Raw genomic sequence first — 20,868 nt, 5'->3', positions numbered from 1 at the left:
GGCTGGTAGAGATGCGCGGTTTGCGGACACAACCGCGGAATCCGCGGATTATCCGCGGGTCGGGCGGTTGAAATAAAAAAAAAATTAGATTTTAAATAGATTCAGGCGGGTGGCAGTTAAACCAATTCGGAAATATATATACATAGTTAAATGTTGTTACCCACATACGAAAAACGAGCAGGCACCTGCAGCATATGCCACAACAGAAGAAGAAAAAAAAAAAAGAGATGGCAACGCCGGGAGCAAACGTGGTACGCGACAAACTAAAAAAGGGAATACTAAAGACCAGGGGGAAAAAAAGGCCAGAAAAGTTCAGCGTGGACTCGTTTTTATGAGGTTGTAAATCAGGATGATAATAATGCTGGCTACGTGATTTGCAAGAGCTGCGACGCTGTTTATGTCTACGACAGTCACAAAACCGGGACATCTAACATGGTGCATCACATTTGTGCGAAACCCCGAACCTCCACAAACACCCTGAGCATGAGCAGTTTCGTCCGCCGTGATCCCAGAAGAGTGCCACAGGATGTTAAAACAAGATAGAACGCAGCTGCCTGCAGCAGTTTGAGTGGCGCGAGCGCGCTTGGAGGTGCACTCAGCGCGGCTCCCAGATGATTGCGCACTGGTGTGCGTCTGGGCCGTGACAGCGTGGCACGCATTGAATGTCTCTGCTAGATTGGATCAGTCTCCTTTCTTTAACAGACAAAAGCTTTATAACCTCACTAATGCCTTGCATAGTCTATATTAGATATATAACAACAGGCGGGTGGCGGATGGCGGGCGGGTGCGGTTTTGATTAAATGTTAGTTCGGGTGGATGGTTGACGACTTTTGTGATGTGGTTGCGGATGAAATAATTGCCTATCCGCGCATCTCCACCGGCTGGATATACTGCCAATATTGCAACATTTTCACATAACATTACACCAGTATGCTCTTTTTCTTCACTTTTTATGTTTTTTTGTAATGGTGTTTTACAAAATGTGCACTTGTTAAAAATGAGCTTTGGGCCCTAATTGGCCCCTGGGCCGCCCTTTGGCCCCCCTGCTGAGCAGCATGCCACCAGGGGGGCCGCCCTTTGGCCCCCCTGCTGAGCAGCATGCCACCAGCTCCACTCAGGAACATCCTTTGCCTTCTCCATGGTGTGCTTACTTCAGAGAGTGTCAGTGGGTTTATTCCTTTCTTCTCAAAGTTCCACTCCCTTCTTTTGTGTATTTCAAGTTGATAATTTCTCTGTTGGTCGGAAGGAGGGTGCGTCGTCTGTGCACGCCTCCTACATTTCCTGCCCAGAAGCTCCAAGTGTGTTCCAGAAGCCTTCGCACGCACTGAGAGACCTACCGAGTCCCTGCGTACGCCACGTGGAACCACAGTACATTATTCAAATCCCTTCAACCGCCTTCCAATTCTTCCACAAATCCACACACACTTAAGCCCTTATTTGGTACACACACACATTTAAGACCCCTAAATGTGGCCCTGAATCCCCCCGCTTCAAAAAATGACATAGCTTATCCTTAAGTCGCTTTCAATCCTCGCAGTAGCCTTGATCCCGCTTCATCTTTTATCCCGCAGTAAGTGTTATTTATGCGGCGTGTAGGTGCACTCCAGCGCTGCACACATGTTTGGTTGCTGTTGTAGTCCGTGTCATCTGACACTGGTGACAAAACCACAAGTGTGGTGTTCCACACATGCTAATGCTGCTTTCTCTCTGGAGACTGTTGTTTGGACTCCGGGAAGGAATGAGAGCTTTGGTGTAGTCTGGTGATGGATAGCAGACACACGTGTTGTGTTGTGTTGTGTTGTGTTGTGTTGGCAACATTCATTTGTGAGTTGTTCAAAAATACACGTTTATTAATTACAAAAATGGTATAAAAACATTTCCTACATTAATCCGGAAGTGATTCTGTGTGACCCACCAACAGCCAATCCGGTCGTGATTGAGGCTCAGTGTTGACCAATAGGATTAAATGTGGGCGTGGCTAGTGCCTGATGTTCGAAGCCTGGAGACGGTCGGGTCAGTGGAAGACAAAAGAAAGAGGCTGTGTTGGTAAGATTAGCGTGGTGATGGCAGAAGTGCATAGAAAACATAAGAAAAACCTTTCTCAAGCAGCTATTGCAAGGAATTTAGGGATTTCACCATCTACACTCCGTAATATCATCAAAGGGTTCAGAGAATCTGGAGAAATCACTGCACGTAAGCAGCTAAGCCCGTGACCTTCGATCCCTCAGGCTGTACTGCATCAACAAGCGACATCAGTGTGTAAAGGATATCACCCCATGGGCTCAGGAACACTTCAGAAACCCACTGTCAGTAACTACAGTTGGTCGCTACATCTGTAAGTGCAAGTTAAAGCTCTATTATGCAAGGCGAAAACCGTTTATCAACAACATCCAGAAACGCCTCGGCTTCGCTGGGCCTGAGCTCATCTAAGATGGACTGATACAAAGTGGAAAAGTGTTCTGTGGTCCGACGAGTCCACATTTCAAATTGTTTTTGGAAACTGTGGACGTCGTGTCCTCCGGACCAAAGAGGAAAAGAACCATCCAGATTGTTATAGGGGCAAAGTTGAAAAGCCAGCATGTGTGATGGTATGGGGGTGTATTAGTGGCCAAGACATGGGTAATTTACACATCTGTGAAGGCACCATTAATGCTGAAAGGTACATACAGGTGTTGGAGCAACACATGTTGCCATCCAAGCAACATTACCATGGACGCCCCTGCTTATTTCAGCAAGACAATGCCAAGCCACGTGTTACATCAATGTGGCTTCATAGTAAAAGAGTGCGGGTACTAGACTGGCCTGCCTGTAGTCCAGACCTGTCTCCCATTTGAAAATGTGTGGTGCATGATGAAACCTAAAATAGCACAACGCAGACCCCCGGACTGTTGAACAACTTAAGCTGTACATTAAGCAAGAATGGGAAAGAATTCCACCTGAGAAGCTTCAAAAATGTGTCTCCTCGTTTACCGAGTGTTGTTATAAGGAAAGGCCATGTAACACAGTGGTGAACATGCCCTTTCCCAACTACTTTGGCACGTGTTGCAGCCATGAAATTCTAAGTTAATTATTATTTGCAAAAAAAACCCAAAGTTTATGAGTTTGAACATCAAATATGTTGTGTTTGTAGCATATTCAACTGAATATGGCTTGAAAAGGATTTGCAAATCATTGTATTCCGTTTATATTTACATCTAACACAATTTCCCAACTCATATGGAAACGGGGTTTGTAAACCTGTGTTAGTGAGCATTTCTTACATGTGGTCTGCAATTGTGAGGCCGGCTGGATGTACTGCCAAATTCTCTGAAAGGCCTTTGGAGACGACTTATGGTAGAGAAATGGAACATTCCATAGACGGACAACAGCTCTGGTGGACATTCCTGCAGTCAACACGCCGACTGCACGCTCCCTCAAAATGTGACGCATCAGTGGCATTGTGCTGTGTGATAAAACCTTTCAGAGAGGCCTCGTCATGCTGTTTAATCAGCACCTTGATGTGTCACACCTGTGAGGTGGGATGGATTATCACAGATTTGTGAACAATATTTGAGAGAAGCGGGTCTCTTATAGTCAACATTTGACTTCTCTCAGTTCAACTCATGAAAAATGGGAGGAAAAACAAAAGTCTTGCCTTTATATTTTTGTTCATCCATCCTTCCATTTTCTACTGCTTGTCCCTTTTAGGGTGAGGGAGGGTGCTGGAGCCTATCTCAGCTGCATTCGGGCAGAAGGCGGGTACACCCTGGACAAATCACCACCTTATTACACGGCCTATTTTTCTTCAGTATATATATATATATGTGTTAAATGTTCACATCCTCCATATGTGGTAGAATCATAAGTCCTTGTGATCAGGTCCAAATGATCCCTGCATGTGAAGACAACAATAGTCAGTCAGACAGCAAGTTGTCTTTAAATAATGTCTCTGGTGGTTACATTGTGACCGCAGCTCTCTTTGAATGACATCACATTGGTCTGACTCTCACACTGTATGGCAATTGTTGTTGTTCATCTGCGAGACCACCAACACTTCTTTCTCTACATGACACTTTTGTCCCGCCTTGTGGAGCCCAGGACGTGGATCACAACATTCCTACTGTTGATGTTTCTGCTGTGCCGTGTGGTGACAAAGGCTGAATGGAAGCATATTGTCCTGGCAGCTTTGGATTTGGAGGGCACTTGGGGTTTGTCACGCAAAGACAGCTTTGAAATGTAGATGACAAACACATCAGACTAACATGGAGCTTTACTTCCTCCTTGCTTTTGCAGCATTCACACATGCTTTCCTACACCAAAATGATTCTATTTATTCCTCTTATCTGCATTTTGGGGCCCTCTACCTTCCATGTTTGTCATCTGATTCAAAACGTTCCCACTTCAAACTGTTCAGCCTATTCGGGAATCGCAGGCTTTCCCTTGACCATTTCCAAACATTCCCAGATTTCCCAGAATTCCAGGTTTTCCGGGACATTTTTCCCATTCAAAATGAATTGGCCATTTTTCAAACTTCCATCATTCCCACATTTTTCAACCTATTCAAACTGTTCCACCTTCAACATAGTCCACTCATCCTGGACATTCAAACTTTTATTTTTACAACTTAAAAAAAATTCCAGGAATTCCCCAAATTCCCGTTTTTTTAAACCCTTTTTTGTCCCTTTTTTCTGTCGACTCCTCCTCCCACATTTTTGAACCCACTTCAACCGTCAAAGCATTCCTCTTAATCACACCAGAAAGAACTAAGTTGTTTTTTGAACTGGTAAAATTCCCGGTTTTCCTGAAATTCCAGGAATTCCTTAATACCTTCTTCACAATTAAAAATGTTACTACTTCAAAATTTCTCGACCGATTTTGAAAGATTCCAACACCAAATATTAAGAACATTCACATTTTTTTTAACATTTCCAAAAAATTCCCGCTTTTCCTAAAATTTCCAAAATTCCAGGAATTCCCAAAATTTCAGTTTTTTCAAACCCTTTTTTGACCTTTTTTTCTGTCTACGACTACTCCCACATTTTTGAACCCACTTCAACCGTCAAAGCATTCCTCTTAATCAGAACAAAAAAACTAAAATTCCCGGTTTCCCTAAAATTCCAGGAATTCCTTAATACCCTTTTCACGATTAAAAATGTTGCTACTTCAACATTTCTCGACTGATTTTGAAAGATTCCATTCACATTTTGTTACATTTTCAGAAAAATTCCCACTTTTCCCGAAATTCCCAAATTTCCAGGAAGTTCCCATTGAAATGAATGGGACATTTTTCCAAGGTGCACAATTCCCACATTTTTCAACCTATTCAAACTATTCCACCTTCAACATATTCCACTCATCCTGGACATTCAAACTTTCATTTTTACAAGTTCAGAAAAAATTTCAGGAATTCCCAAAATTCCCGTTTTTTCAAACCCTTTTTTGACCCTTTTTTCTGTCGACTACTCCTCCCATATTTTTGAACCCACTTCAACCGTCAAAGCATTCCTCTTAATCACACCAGAAAGAACTAAGTTGTTTTTCGAACTGGTAAAATTCCCGGTTTTCCTGAAATTCCAGGAATTCCTTAATACCTTTTTCCCAATTAAAAATGTTACTACTTCAACATTTCCCGGCCGATTTTGAAAGATTCCAACACCAACTATTCAGAACATTCACATTTTTTTTAACATTTCCAAAAAATTCCCGCTTTTCCTAAAATTCCCAAATTTCCAGGAAGTTCCCATTGAAATGAATGGGACATTTTTCCAAGGTGGACAATACCCACATTTTTCAACCTATTCAAACTATTCCACCTTGAACATATTCCACTCATCCTGGACATTCAAACTTTCATTTTTACAAGTTCAAAAAAATTCCAGGAATTCACAAAATACCCGTTTTTTCAAACCCTTTTTGACCCTTTTTTCTGTCGACTCCTCCCCACACATTTTTTTTCAACCGTCAAAGCATTCCTCTTAATCAGAACAAAACTCAAATTCACGGTTTACCTGAAATTACAGGAATTCCTTAATACCTTTTTCACAATTAAAAATGTTACTACTTCAACATTTCTCGACCGAAGTTGAAAGATTCCAACACCAACCATTTCAACTCATTCAGAACATTCACATTTTTTTCCACATTTTCAAATAAATTCCCGCTTTTCCCGAAATTCCCAAATTTCCTAGGAAGTTCCCATTAAAATGAATGGGTCATTTTTCCAAGGTGCACAATTCCCACATTTTTCAACCTATTCAAACCATTCCACCTTCAACTTATTCCACTCAACCTGGACATTCAAACTTTCATTTTTACAAGTTCAAAAAAATTCCAGGAATTCCCAAAATTTCAGTTTTTTCAAACCCTTTTTTGACCCTTTTTTCTGTCTACGACTACTCCCACATTTTTGAACCCACTTCAACCGTCAAAGCATTCCTCTTAATCAGAACAAAAAAACTAAAATTCCCGGTTTTCCTAAAATTCCAGGAATTCCTTAATACTGTTTTCACGATTAAAAATGTTACTACTTCAACATTTCTCGACTGATTTTGAAAGATTCCAACACCAACCATTTCAACTCATTCAGAACATTCAAATTTGTATACATTTTTAAAAAATTCCCGCTTTTCCCGAAATTCACAAATTTCCAGGAAGTTCCCATTGAAATGAATGGGACATTTTTCCAAGGTGCACAATTCCCACATTTTTCAACCTATTCAAACCGTTCCACCTTCAACACATTCCACTCATCCTGGACATTCAAACTTTTATTTTTACAACTTCAAAAAAATTCCAGGAATTCCCAAGATTCCCGTTTTTTCAAACCCTTTTTTGTCCATTTTTTCTGTCGACTCCTCCTCCCACATTTTTGAACCCACTTCAACCGTCAAATGCATTCCTCTTAATCACACCAGAAAAAACTAAGTTGTTTTTCGAACTGGTAAAATTCTCGGTTTTCCTGAAATTCCAGGAATTCCTTAATACCTTTTTCACAATTAAAAATGTTACTATTTCAAAATTTCTCGACCGATTTTGAAAGATTCCAACACCAAATATTAAGAACATTCACGTTTTTTAACATTTCAAAAAAATTCCCGCTTTTCCTGAAATTTCCAGGAAGTTCCCATTGAAATGAATGGGACATTTTTCCAAGGTGCACAATTCCCACATTTTTCAACCTATTCAAACCATTCCACCTTCAACATATTCCACTCATCCTGGACATTCAAACTTTCATTTTTACAAGTTCAAAAAAATTCCAGGAATCCCCAAAATTTCAGTTTTTTCAAACCCTTTTTTGACCCTTTTTTCTGCCTACGACTACTCCCACATTTTTTAACCCACTTCAACCGTCAAAGCATTCCTCTTAATCAGAACAAAAAAACATCAATTCTTGGTTTTCCTAAAATTCCAGGAATTCCTTAATACTGTTTTCACGTTTAAAAATGTTACTACTTCAACATTTCTCAACTGATTTTGAAAGATTCCAACACCAACCATTTCAATTAATTCAGAACATTCAAATTTGTTTACATTTTTAAAAAATTCCCGCTTTTCCCGAAATTCCCAAATTTCCAGGAAGTTCCCATTGAAATGAATGGGACATTTTTCCAAGGTGCACAATTCCCACATTTTTCAACCTATTCAAACCATTCCACCTTCAACATATTCCACTCATCCTGGACATTCAGACTTTCATTTTTAAAAGTTCAAAAAATTCCAGGAATTCCCAAAATTCCCGTTTTTTCTAACCCTTTTTTGACCCTTTTTCTGTCGACGACTACTCCCACATTTTTGAACCCGCTTCAACCGTCAAAGCATTCCTCTTAATCAGAACAAAAAAACTAAAATTCCCGGTTTTCCTGAAATTCCAGAAATTCCTTAGTACCTTTTTCACAATCAAAAATGTTACTACTACTACAACATTTCTCGACCGATGTTGAAATATTCCAACATCAACCATTTCAACTCATTCGGAACATTCACATTTTTTTACATTTTCAAAAAAACTCCCGCTTTCCCCCCAAATTCCTAAATTTCCAGGAAGTTCCCATTGAAATGAATGAGACATTTTTCCAAGTTGCACAATTCCCACATTTTTCAACCTATTCAAACCGTTCCAACATCAACATATTCCACTCATCCTGGACATTCAAACTAACACTTTCCCAAGTTCCAAACCAAATTCCAGTTTTCCTGGAAATGTAAACTTTTCAACATTCAAACCATTCCAACATTCAAACTACCGTATTCTTACATTCATACTACATTCTGTCAGCATTTCACTTCAACTTCAGCATTGGAGCATTCACACCTCATCTAGTTTATGTACACATTTCTCCCAGTCAGTCTGCTCTTTTCTTCATGCTCCATGACCTTTTTCTAGCAAGAAGTGTCTCTTACACGTCATCACTGCTCCAATAAATGGCTTTATTGAAGGGATGAACTAAATCATTTCCTATTGTAAATATATTAGTTCCAGGGTCAATATCATAAATACTGTAAACTTATGTTTAGTGCTGTCTGGCTAGCTGTGTACAAACAAATCATGAAATAATACTTTACAGATACTGTAATACAAAAGCCAAAAGCAGTGAAGTTGTCAGGTTGTGTAAATGGTCAATAAAAAAGAATACAACAAATCCTTTTCAACTTATATTCAATTGAATAGACTGCAAAGACAAGATATTTCATGTTCACACTGAGAAACTTTGTTATTTTTTGCAAATAATCATGAACTTAGAATTTAATGGCAGCAACACATTGCAAAAAAGGCATTTTTACCAGTGTGTTACATGGCCTTTCCTTTTAACAACACTCAGTAAAGGTTTGGGAACTGAGGAGACACATTTTTGAAGTGGAATTCTTTCCCATTCTTGCTTGATGTACAGCTTAAGTTGTTCAACAGTCTCCCTTCTCATATTTTAGCCTTCACACATTTTCAATGTCTGGACTACAGGCAGGCCAGTCTAGTACCCGCACTCTTTTACTATGAAGCCACGCTGTTGTAACACGTGGCTTGGCATTGTCTTGCTGAAATAAGCAGGGGCGTCCATGATGACGTTGCTTGGATGACAACTTTTTTGCAATGTGTTGCTGCCATTAAATTCTAAGTTAATGATTATTTGCAACAACAAAAAATAGTTTCTCAGTGTGAACATGAAATATCTTGTTTTTGCAGTCTATTCAATTGAGTTTTGTACATATACTGCTGTACAAGCTGTACAAAGACTACTCTGAATTATATCTATGTTTTCTTGTCCCTTCAGAAGATTTCCTTGAATATAAAAGATTGATTAAATGTCAGGGGTGTAATTACTCTTTTAAGATCTTGTATAAAACATTGTTTTTGTGTGTTTGCATTGAAAATGGTAGAAAATGTGTCTAGGCTGGTCCAGCATTATTACCATCCTGTCATATTACTTGATCTTTGGTTGTTGTCACTATTGCAGAGCTACTTTTATCATGACGACCAAAGAGAATCATTTGGAATGAAGGTGAAGTTATTTAAAGATGAAATGAGCACACATGGTATACACACACTCCCATGTCATTGATCCAGGCTGATTGTACAACAATGGCTTTTTTCTTCAATATCTGGGGAAACCACGTCTATTTTCTTCTGTCTCTGTCTGGCAATTGGCTTTCGATTTGCTATCAAGTGTTTTGTTTTTGGTAAACGGCACACTGATACCACACAAGACATTCCCATTAAGTGGGACGTTTTTGTTTTTTTCACCCGCTTTCCGCTCAAAAACCGAAAGACGAGTTAGCCAGGAGCATACAAATGTACACAGACATTTAAAACATGGGGATAAGGGAATTTAAAGGCACGCCATCTTGAGAGTCTACTAATATTTGAAGGTGTAAAGAATCCTTGTAGTCAACCCTGTGGTACAACATGGTCACACTGTTGTCTCAACCCTGTGGTACAACATGGTCACATTGTTGTATCAACCCTGTGGCACAACATGGTCACATTGTTGTATCAACCCTGTGGTACAACATGGTCACATTGTTGTCTCAACCATGTGGTACAACATGGTCACATTGTTGTATCAACCCTGTGGTACAACATGGTCACATTGTTGTATCAACCCTGTGGTACAACATGGTCACATTGTTGTATCAACCCTTTGGTACAACATGGTCACATTGTTGTATCAACCCTGTGGTACAACATGGTCACATTGTTGTATCAACTCTGTGGTACAACATGGTCACATTGTTGTATCAACCCTGTGGTACAACATGGTCACATTGTTGTATCAACCCTGTGGTACAACATGGTCACATTACACTGTTGTATCAACCCTGTGGTACAACATGGTCACATTGTTGTATCAACCCTGTGGTACAACATGGTCACATTGTTGTATCAACCCTGTGGTACAACATGGTCACATTGTTGTATCAACCCTGTGGTACAACATGGTCACATTGTTGTATCAACCCTGTGGTACAACTTTGTCACACTGTTGTATCAACCCTGTGGTACAACATGGTCACATTGTTGTCTCAACCCTGTGGTACAACATGGTCACATTGTTGTATCAACCCTGTGGTACAACATGGTCACATTGTTGTATCAACCCTGTGGTACAACTTTGTCACACTGTTGTATCAACCCTGTGGTACAACATGGTCACACTGTTGTATCAACACTGTGGTTCAACATGGTCACACTGTTGTATCAACCCTGTGGTACAACTTTGTCACACTGTTGTATCAACCCTGTGGTACAACATGGTCACATTGTTGTATCAACCCGGTGGTACAACATGGTCACACTGTTGTATCAACCCTGTGGTACAACATGGTCACACTGTTGTATCAACACTGTGGTTCAACATGGTCACACTGTTGTATCAACCCTGTGGTACAACTTTGTCACACTGTTGTATCAACCCTGTGGTACAACATGGTCACATTGTTGTATCAACCCTGTGGTACAACATGGTCACATTGTTGTATCAACCCTGTGGTACAACTTTGTCACACTGTTGTATCAACCCTGTGGTACAACATGGTCACATTGTTGTATCAACCCTGTGGTACAACATGGTCACATTGTTGTATCAACCCTGTGGTACAACATGGTCACATTGTTGTATCAACCCTGTGGTACAACATGGTCACATTGTTGTATCACCCCTGTGGTACAACATGGTCACATTGTTGTATCAACCCTGTGGTACAACATGGTCACATTGTTGTATCAACCCTGTGGTACAACTTTGTCACACTGTTGTATCAACCCTGTGGTACAACATGGTCACATTGTTGTCTCAACCCTGTGGTACAACATGGTCACATTGTTGTATCAACCCTGTGGTACAACATGGTCACATTGTTGTATCAACCCTGTGGTACAACTTTGTCACACTGTTGTATCAACCCTGTGGTACAACATGGTCACATTGTTGTCTCAACCCTGTGGTACAACATGGTCACATTGTTGTCTCAACCCTGTGGTACAACATGGTCACACTGTTGTATCAACCCTGTGGTACAACATGGTCACACTGTTGTATCAACACTGTGGTTCAACATGGTCACACTGTTGTATCAACCCTGTGGTACAACTTTGTCACACTATTGTATCAACCCTGTGGTACAACATGGTCACATTGTTGTATCAACCCTGTGGTACAACATGGTCACATTGTTGTCTCAACCCTTTGGTCCAACATGGTCACATTGTTGTATCAACCCTGTGGCACAACATGGTCACACTGTTGTATCAACCCTGTGGTACAACATGGTCAACATGGTCACACTGTTGTATCAACCCTGTGGTACAACATGGTCACACTGTTGTATCAACCCTGTGGAGACAATAGTGTGACCATGTTGTGCCACAGGCAGGCCAGTCTAGTACCCACACTCTTTTACTACGAAGCCACGCTGTTGTAACACGTGGCTTGGCATCGTCTTGCTGAAATAAGCAGGGGCGTCCATGGTAATGTTGCTTGGATGGCAACATATGTTGCTCCAAAAGCTGTATGTACCTTTCGGCATTAATGGTGCCTTCACAGATGTGTAAGTTACCCATGTCTTGGCCACTAATACACCCCCATACCATCACACATGCTGCCTTTTACACTTTCACCCTAAAACAGTCCGGATGGTTCTTTTCCTCTTTGGTCCAGAGGGACACCATGTCCACAGTTTCCAAAAAACATTTGAAATGTGGACGAGTCAGACCACAGAACACTTTCCCACTTTGCATCAGTCCATCTTAGATGAGCTCGGGCCCAGCGAAGCGTTTCTGGGTGTTGTTGATAAATGGCTTTGGCCTTGTATAGTAGAGTTTTAACTTGCACTTACAGATGTAGCGACCAACTGTAGTTACTGACAGTGGTTTTCTGAAGTGTCCCTGAGACCATGTGGTGGTATCCTTTACACACTGATATCACTTTTTGATGCAGTACCGCCTGAGGGATATCATGGCTTACGTGCAGTGATTTCTCCAGATTCTCTGAAGCTTTTGATGATATTGCAGAGCGTAGATGGTGAAATCCCTAAATTCCTTGCAATAGCTGCTTGAGAAATGTTGTTCTTAAACAATTTGCTCAGGCATTTGTTGACAAAGTGGTGACCCTCGCCCCGTCCTTGTTTGTGAATGACTGAGCATTTCATGGAATCTGCTTTTATACCCAATCATGGCACCCACCTGTTCCCAATTAGCCTGTTCACCTGTGGGATGTTCCAAATAAGTCTTTGATTAGCATTCCTCAACTTTCTCACTCTTTTTTGCCACTTGTGCCAGCTTTTTTGAAACATATTTGCAGGCATCAACATTTCAATTGAGCTAATATTTGCGAAAAATAACAAAGTTTTCCAGTGTGAACATGAAATATCTTGTCTTTGCAGTCTATTCAATTGAATATAAGTTGAAAAGGATTTGTTGTATTCTCTTTTTATTTACCATTTACACAACGTGACAACTTCACTGCCTTTGGGGTTTGTATATAGGTAGTTTTCTGTATGTTGTAGTTTGAACAATCCCACCTGCCTCCCGTTTAGGTTGCTATGGTGTTGCTGCAGACCACAGCAGTGATCAGTGGTCCTGTGATCGATGTGTGGAGGGAGTCTCCACAGCGGTAAGCACCTTTTATTTAAATGTCCCACTTTGTTGACACTTTATGTCCTTTTAACAAACATTTCTAACACTCTGTCCCATTTTATTTCATGCACTCACTATTAAATACAACGTTAAAATAAATCAGAAGTATTAACTTGTAATATCTTCCCCCTATTCGCACAGCGTGGCTCGGGTGGTAGAGCGACCATGTTCCTTTTAATTTATAATTACCGGTATATTTTCTTATTACCTGTTTTAATGTTGTTTTGTGGAATTTTTCTCTGTGCGTTATACAAAATAAAAAAAAAAAATTGTACTCTGTTAGATTTGAATATGTTTGAATATTGCGTCTTACAGTTGAAGATTGGATTGAATTAAGACCCACACTTCAGTACAATATGTCAGATGTGGAACAATACTATTACCGTACATTCCGACTATAAGCCGCTAATTTTTTCCTACGCTTTAAACCATGCGGCTAATTAATGGATTTTCCTAATGCAAATAGTTGAAAAAGCAAAGTCACTGAAAAGTTGTGTTATTGTTTGTGTTATGGCGCCATCTTTTGGTGCTGTAGTGCTGCGTTTCTGTTTAGACTGAGCTTCCTACCGGGAAGTAAGATTGTTGTTTGACTTGCTTAGCCGTCCATAGCGGTTCTACTGGTATGGATTCTTCATTCATCACTCCAAGAAACGTTTCTAAGTTTTACTATATAACTAAAACTATTCTTACTTACTAAACCGTCTACCTATTCATTTTCAAATGAGCAATTCTAAACATGTGAAGCACTTTAAATTCCGGACTATTAGCCGCTACTTTCAACCTGGCTGTATTTAAAACGGTGCGGCTGATTTATGAAGTTTTCTTTGCTGAAGACCATAAAAAGGTGTGTTACTGTTTGTGCTACGGCGCCATCTTTTGGACGAGTTTGCTCACAGCAGGGTCCTTCCATTTCGTGGTTTGAACCCGAAGTGTTGGTGTTGTTCCGTCTTCTAGCCGTCCATAGCGTTTTTACTCACATGGATTTTTTTTTGGGGGGGGGCATGTTATTTTGTAGACTAACAGATACTACATTGCTTCATTTGGAAACCATTAAGGTATGTAAAGAAACCTTTATAGAATATGTATGTGTTAATTACTCATTTCACAACGTATATATCTGCAACTTGTGTGGCTTATATATGGGAAACAAATCCTTTTAGAATTTAGTGGGTGCGGCTTGTATACCAGTATGTTTTGTAGTCTGGATAATACGGTAATCTTCCACCAAATGGGGGGGGGGGGGTAAACATGTTATTTTGTAGACTAATAGATGCTACATTGCTTCATTTGGAAACAATTATGGTATGTAAATAACCCTTTACAGAATATTTCTGGGTAACTAACTAATTTCACAACGTACATACATCTGTGACTTATATTCCGGTGCGGCTAACATATAGGAAACAAATACTTTTAGAATTTAATGGGTGCGGCTTGTATACCAGTATGTTTTGTAGTCTGGAAAATATGGTAATCTTCCACCAAATGGGGGGGGGGGGGCATGTTATTTTGTAGACTAACAGATACTACATTGCTTTATTTGGAAACAATTATGGTATGTAAATAACCCTTTACAGAATATTTCTGGGTAACTAACTAATTTCACAACGTATATATATCTGTGACTTATATTCCGGTGCGGCTAACATATAGGAAACAAATCCTTTTAGAATTTAATGGGTGCGGCTTGTATACCAGTATGTTTTGTAGTCTGGAAAATATGGTAATCTTCCACCAAATGGGGGTGGGGGGGCATGTTATTTTGTAGACTAACAGATACTACATTGCTTCATTTGGAAACAATTATGGTATGTAAATAAACATTTTCAGAATATTTCTGTGTAAATAACTAATTTCACAACGTATATATCTGCGGCACTTGTCCAGGGTGTACCCCGCCTTCCGCCCGATTGTAGCTGAGATAGGCTCCAGCGCCCCCCGCGACCCCGAAGGGAATAAGCGGTAGGAAATGGATGGATGGATGGATATATCTGCGGCTTGTAGTCCGTTGCGGCTAATATATGGGAAACAAATCCTTTTAGAATTTAATGGGTGCGGCTTGTATACCAGTATGTTTTGTAGTCTGGAAAATACGGTAATCTTCCACCAAATGGGGGGGTACATGTTATTTTGTAGACTAACAGATACTACATTGCTTCATTTGGAAACAATTATGGTATGTAAATAAACCTTTACAGAATATTTCTGTGTAAATAACTAATTTTACAACGTATATATATCGGTGACTTATATTCTGGTGCGGCTAACATATGGGAAACAAATCCTTTTAGAATTTAGTGGATGCAGCTTGTATACCAGCATGTTTTGTAGTCTGGAAAATACGGTAATCTTCCACCAAATGGGGGGGTACATGTTATTTTGTAGACTAACAGATACTACATTGCTTCATTTGGAAACAATTATGGTATGTAAATAAACCTTTACAGAATATTTCTGTGTAAATAACTAATTTCACAACGTATATATATATCTGTGACTTACATTCCGGTGCGGCTAACATATGGGAAACAAATCCTTTTAGAATTTAGTGGGTGCAACTTGTATACCAGTATGTTTTGTAGTCTGGAAAATATGGTAATCTTCCACCAAATGGGGGGGGGCATGTTATTTTGTAGACTAACAGATACTAAATTGCTTCATTTGGAAACAATTATGGTATGTAAATAAACATTTTCAGAATATTTCTGTGTAAATAACTAATTTCACAACGTATATATCTGCGGCACTTGTCCAGGGTGTACCCCGCCTTCCGCCTGATTGTAGCTGAGATAGGCTCCAGCGCCCCCCGCGACCCCGAAGGGAATAAGCGGTAGAAAATGGATGGATGGATGGATATATCTGCGGCTTGTAGTCCGTTGCGGCTAATATTTGGGAAGCAAATCCTTTTAGAATTTAATGGGTGCGGCTTGTATACCAGTATGTTTTAGTAGTCTGGAAAATACGGTAATCTTCCACCAAATGGGGTGTACATGTTATTTTGTAGACTAACAGATACTACATTGCTTCATTTGGAAACAATTAAGGTATGTGAATAAACCTTTACAGAATATTTCTGTGTAAATTACTCATTTCACAACGTATATATCTGCCACTTATAGTCTGGTGCTTCAAGAATTTAGTGGCTTATATACCGATGGACTTTATAGTCTGGAAAATACGACATACAATATCTGCATGGCTTTTTTGATTTGCCTATTCCTTCACCTCATACAAAACAGCACTAGCTTTAGATATTTGAACCTCTCACAAAGATGTGGTTCATGCGGCGTGCTACCTGACAAAATAAGCCTTAAATCACCGCCAGTGCTCCTTCTTAGATACACGCCGAGCAAGAACGCTAACTCTTTAAGCCCTTTGAAAGTGAATGAGCGAGCGCCAAACCATTTTCCCGAGGACAGACTTGAAAGCAGCCTGGTTTAAAACCTCCCTCTCTATATTTCTTCAGGAATGCTGTCTGTGTAACCTCAGAGGCGGGGCGCTGAAGAAAACCCAAAACGACAAGTGAGACAATTCTTCTGTGGTGTGACGAGCTGAGCAAATGTTTGAGTGTCTGAATCCCGTGTTTGTCAGGTGGGCCCACATCATGTGTGCGGTGGCGCTGCCCGAGGCCAGGTTCAGCAACGAAGCCAAGCGGGGTCCCATCGACACCAGTATGATCCCCATGCAGCGCTACAAACTGGTAAGCAGCTCTCTACTGGCATGCAGTGCTGCAGGCTGCGTCTAATTAATGAAGTCTTCACAGCTCCAATTAGTGGCGGGAGACCAACATGCCCGCCATCAAAGCCAGATAATTAAGCACTGGTGGGTGCGAGAGTTGAAGTGGTTTACACTGTAAAAACCTGCTGTACAGTATGTGTGTTTTGGTCCCTTTTTTTCCAGTATCACTAATACCAAAAGCCACAATGTCCCATAGAGTTCTACAAAAGTTATGAATAGACCACCTCAAAAAAACGGACTGGAATTTTACAGTTTTTTACTGATTGGGACAACCAAAATAGACATGAAAATAAAGAAAGTGGGATTTACAATATAATAATAATAATAGATTTTATTTGTAAAAGCACTTTACATTGAGCAAACAACCTCAAGGTGCTACAGTGCATTTAAAAACAAAAATACATATATATAAAAAAAGGCTTTTTTTAAAAAAAGAAGGGTTTTTTAAGCCTTTTTTAAAAGCATCCACAGTCTGTGGTGCCCTCAGGTGGTCAGGGAGAGCGTTCCACAGACGGGGAGCGGCAGAGCAGAAAGCCCGGTCCCCCACAGTTCTGAGCTTAGTCCTTGGAGGTAGGAGGAGGTTAGCCTGTCCAGAGCGGAGGTGTAGAGGGGGGCATTTCCATGGAGGCACTGGGTATATTAACTATGAACAATAAAACACTGAATATTAACAACATATGAACATCTTTTACTTTTCAGACCGGCTTTTCAATAGCTGTGTATATTTTACACAACACAACAAAAATGTAAAATACAGCAAAATATGAATGCAAAGTGTAATAAACACCAACAATACGATATATAATCACGTAAAAAGCTGCTTCCGCATATGTTTCTGACACATGCGTTTTGGTCTGGCTGCTCTGAAAACAAGAGCCAAAAGCAAAGCTGGGCAAATATTTTGACTCAGGGGGGCCACATTGAGAGAAAGAATGTGTATGTGTGTATAAATTATATATACACTGTAAAAATCTGCTGTACAGTATGTGTGTTTGGTTCCCTTTTTTTCCAGAAACACTAATACCAAAAGTCACAATGTCCCATAGAGTTCTAAAAAAATTATGACTAGACCACCTCAAAAAAACGGAATGGAATTTTACAGTTTTTTACTGATTGGGACACCCAAAATGGACATGAAAATAAAGAAAGTGGGATTTACAATATAATAATAATAATAGATTTTATTTGTAAAAGCACTTTACATTGAGCAAACAACCTCAAGGTGCTACAGTGCATTTAAAAACATAAATACATATATCTAAAAAAAGGCTTTTTTAAAAAAAAAGAAGGGTTTTTAAAGTTTTTTTAAAAAGCATCCACAGTCTGTGGTGCCCTCAGGTGGTCAGGGAGAGCGTTCCACAGTCGGGGAGCGGTAGAGCAGAATGCCCGGTCTCCCATAGTTCTGAGCTTAGTCCTCGGAGGTAGGAGGAGGTTAGCCTGTCCAGAGCGGAGGTGTAGAGGGGGGCATTTCCATGGAGGCACTGGGTATATTAACTATGAACAATAAAACACTGAATATAAACAACATATGAACATCTTTTACTTTTCAGACTGGCTTTTCAATAGCTGTGTATATTTTACACAACACAACAAAAATGTAAAAGACAGCAAAATATGAATGCAAAGTGTAATAAACACCAACAATACAATATATAATCACGTAAAAAGCTGCTTCCGCATATGTTTCTGACACATGCGTTTTGGGCTGGCTGCTCTGAAAACAAGAGCCAAGAGCAGAGCTGGGCAAATATTGTGACTCAGGGGGGCCACATTGAGAGAAAGAATGTGTATGTGTGTATAAATTATATATACACTGTAAAAATCTGCTGTACAGTATGTGTGTTTGGGTCCCTTTTTTTTTTTCCAGAAACACTAATACCAAAAGTCACAATGTCCCATAGAGTTCTACAAAAGTTATGACTAGACCACCTCAAAAAAACGGAATGGAATTTTACATTTTTTTATTGATTGGGACACTCAAAATGGACATGAAAATAAAGAAAGTGGGATTTACAATATAATAATAATAATAGATTTTATTTGTAAAAGCACTTTACATTGAGCAAACAATGCTACAGTGCATGTAAAAACAAAAATACATATATCTAAAAAAAAGGCTTTTTTAAAAAAAAGAAGGGTTTTTTAAGCCTTTTTTAAAAGCATCCACAGCCTGTGGTGCCCTCAGGTGGTCAGGGAGAGCGTTCCCCAGACTGGGAGTGGCGGAAAATATCCATAATTATTGATATCGACCAATATTAAAAAAATGTATATCGTGATACAGTTTTCAGCCATATCGCCCAGCCCTAATCAACGTTCTATTTAATACCAACATGTTAACAATTAGCTAAACTGTCACCTTGTACGCGGCCGCCCTGCCGACACGCACACACACATGTCACTAGCCATGTGGTGCACTCACAGTTTGAAATCACGAACCTACCTAAATTTTAACAGCCAGGTCACTACAATGATTAGAAACAGAACATAAAATCCACTTTACCTTGTTGGTTAATCTTCAACGGGAGAAAGGGCGCGGGAGGAGGCAGTGTGGACAACACTGTATGTATATTTCCTAAATGTTTCAAACCACACATTGCTTTCCTTGGACTCATAATGAGCTAGAAAAGTGCAAAACGCCTAAAAGGCACAGAAAGTAGCACTTAGCACAGTAGCTAGCGACAACACTGCTTTGTTGACTGAATGAGCACGAGAGACAGATGGATGTGCTGCCAGGCACAAAATGGGAGGATGAAACGTTTGCACGACAAAGCATAATAGGATGGTTTTTAAAGGGAAAAGTTTGAACAATAAATGGAGGTTCCTTACTGCAGAGGTGTCAAAGTGGTTTTCACTGAGGGCCACATGGCAGTTTATGTATACTGTCAATACTATTATTACACCATTTTTTATGCATTTTATTAGTAGATTTTTTAGAAACTTAAATGTAAAAAAATATATATTAAGTTGCAATAATTTCACCTCAAAATGTAGCCAGAATTTTACTGTAAAATGTGTTTTTGTTTTTTAACCGCAAATCAACAAGTGTATATTTTTTGGTGTATTACTGTAAATGCCAAAACGGCACCACAGTTTATTACAGTAAAAAAAAAGTACTGTTTTTTTTATTTAGAGAAAAATGCTGTAAAAACCACAGTAAATTTCACAATTTGACCATGAAATCTATTGCCTCTTTTACATTGCACCATTTGACGGATAACTTTCTTCGACATCATTATTATTAGTATTTATTTCTATTGAAAAAATTGTTTAAATGTTTGATCATATATATTTGCATAATTAGACAATATTTAAATTAACATCATTTGAGATTACTTGGAGTACATTTTTTTTTTTCTCCCAAAATTTTCATTTTCATTTTTTAATTAATTATTTATTTCAGGCAATGACATAAAAAAAAAGAAGTACAAAGTTGACGACATATAATAATATAAATTAATATAGTGCAAAAGGTAATGTATAGTATGTAATGCATTATTGTCCAGTTTTGCCTGAAAGGGAGTGGGAAGAAGATCATTTATTTAATCCCACCCCCAGTTCTCCATTCAGTGATTATTCACATGACTTTCACTCTTACTTTGTTTAAGAATTATAATACAAATATTGTATCATAGTGGCATTATCACAGGTAACAATAATTATTACACTGTAACAATCATTTGTATTAACAATGTAGGAATAATGAATATACCAACAATGGTAATAGACAACATAGCAATAATGGTAATAGACAACATAGCAATAATGGTAATAGACAACATACCAATAATGGTAATAGACAACATAGCAACAATGGTAATAGACAACATAGCAACAATGGTAATAGACAACATAGCAATAATGGTAATAGACAACATAGCAATAATGGTAATAGACAACATAGCAATAATGGTAATAGACAACATAGCAATAATGCTAATAGACAACATAGCAATAATGGTAATAGACAACATAGCAATAATGGTAATAGACAACATAGCAATAATGCTAATAGACAACATAGC

At 39.3% G+C, this 20,868-nt stretch overlaps 1 protein-coding gene across 5 annotated transcripts in view; it reads left to right on the top strand.

The window, feature by feature from the left end:
* kdm4c (lysine (K)-specific demethylase 4C) overlaps positions 1 to 20,868 on the top strand; it is a 123,524-nt gene that overhangs the window by 84,546 nt on the left and 18,110 nt on the right. For all 5 annotated transcript variants that reach the window (XM_061976918.2, XM_061976919.2, XM_061976917.2 and 2 more), the window contains exons 15-17: positions 13,009 to 13,085; positions 16,575 to 16,630; positions 16,700 to 16,808. In XM_061976918.2, the coding sequence (XP_061832902.1) occupies positions 13,009 to 13,085; positions 16,575 to 16,630; positions 16,700 to 16,808 (242 nt within the window). The remainder of the gene's footprint in view (positions 1 to 13,008; positions 13,086 to 16,574; positions 16,631 to 16,699; positions 16,809 to 20,868) is intronic.

This window comes from Nerophis lumbriciformis, linkage group LG16, assembly GCF_033978685.3.
Source record: "Nerophis lumbriciformis linkage group LG16, RoL_Nlum_v2.1, whole genome shotgun sequence".
Taxonomy (NCBI): domain Eukaryota; kingdom Metazoa; phylum Chordata; class Actinopteri; order Syngnathiformes; family Syngnathidae; genus Nerophis; species Nerophis lumbriciformis.
This window is presented reverse-complemented; position numbering and strand designations above follow the sequence as displayed.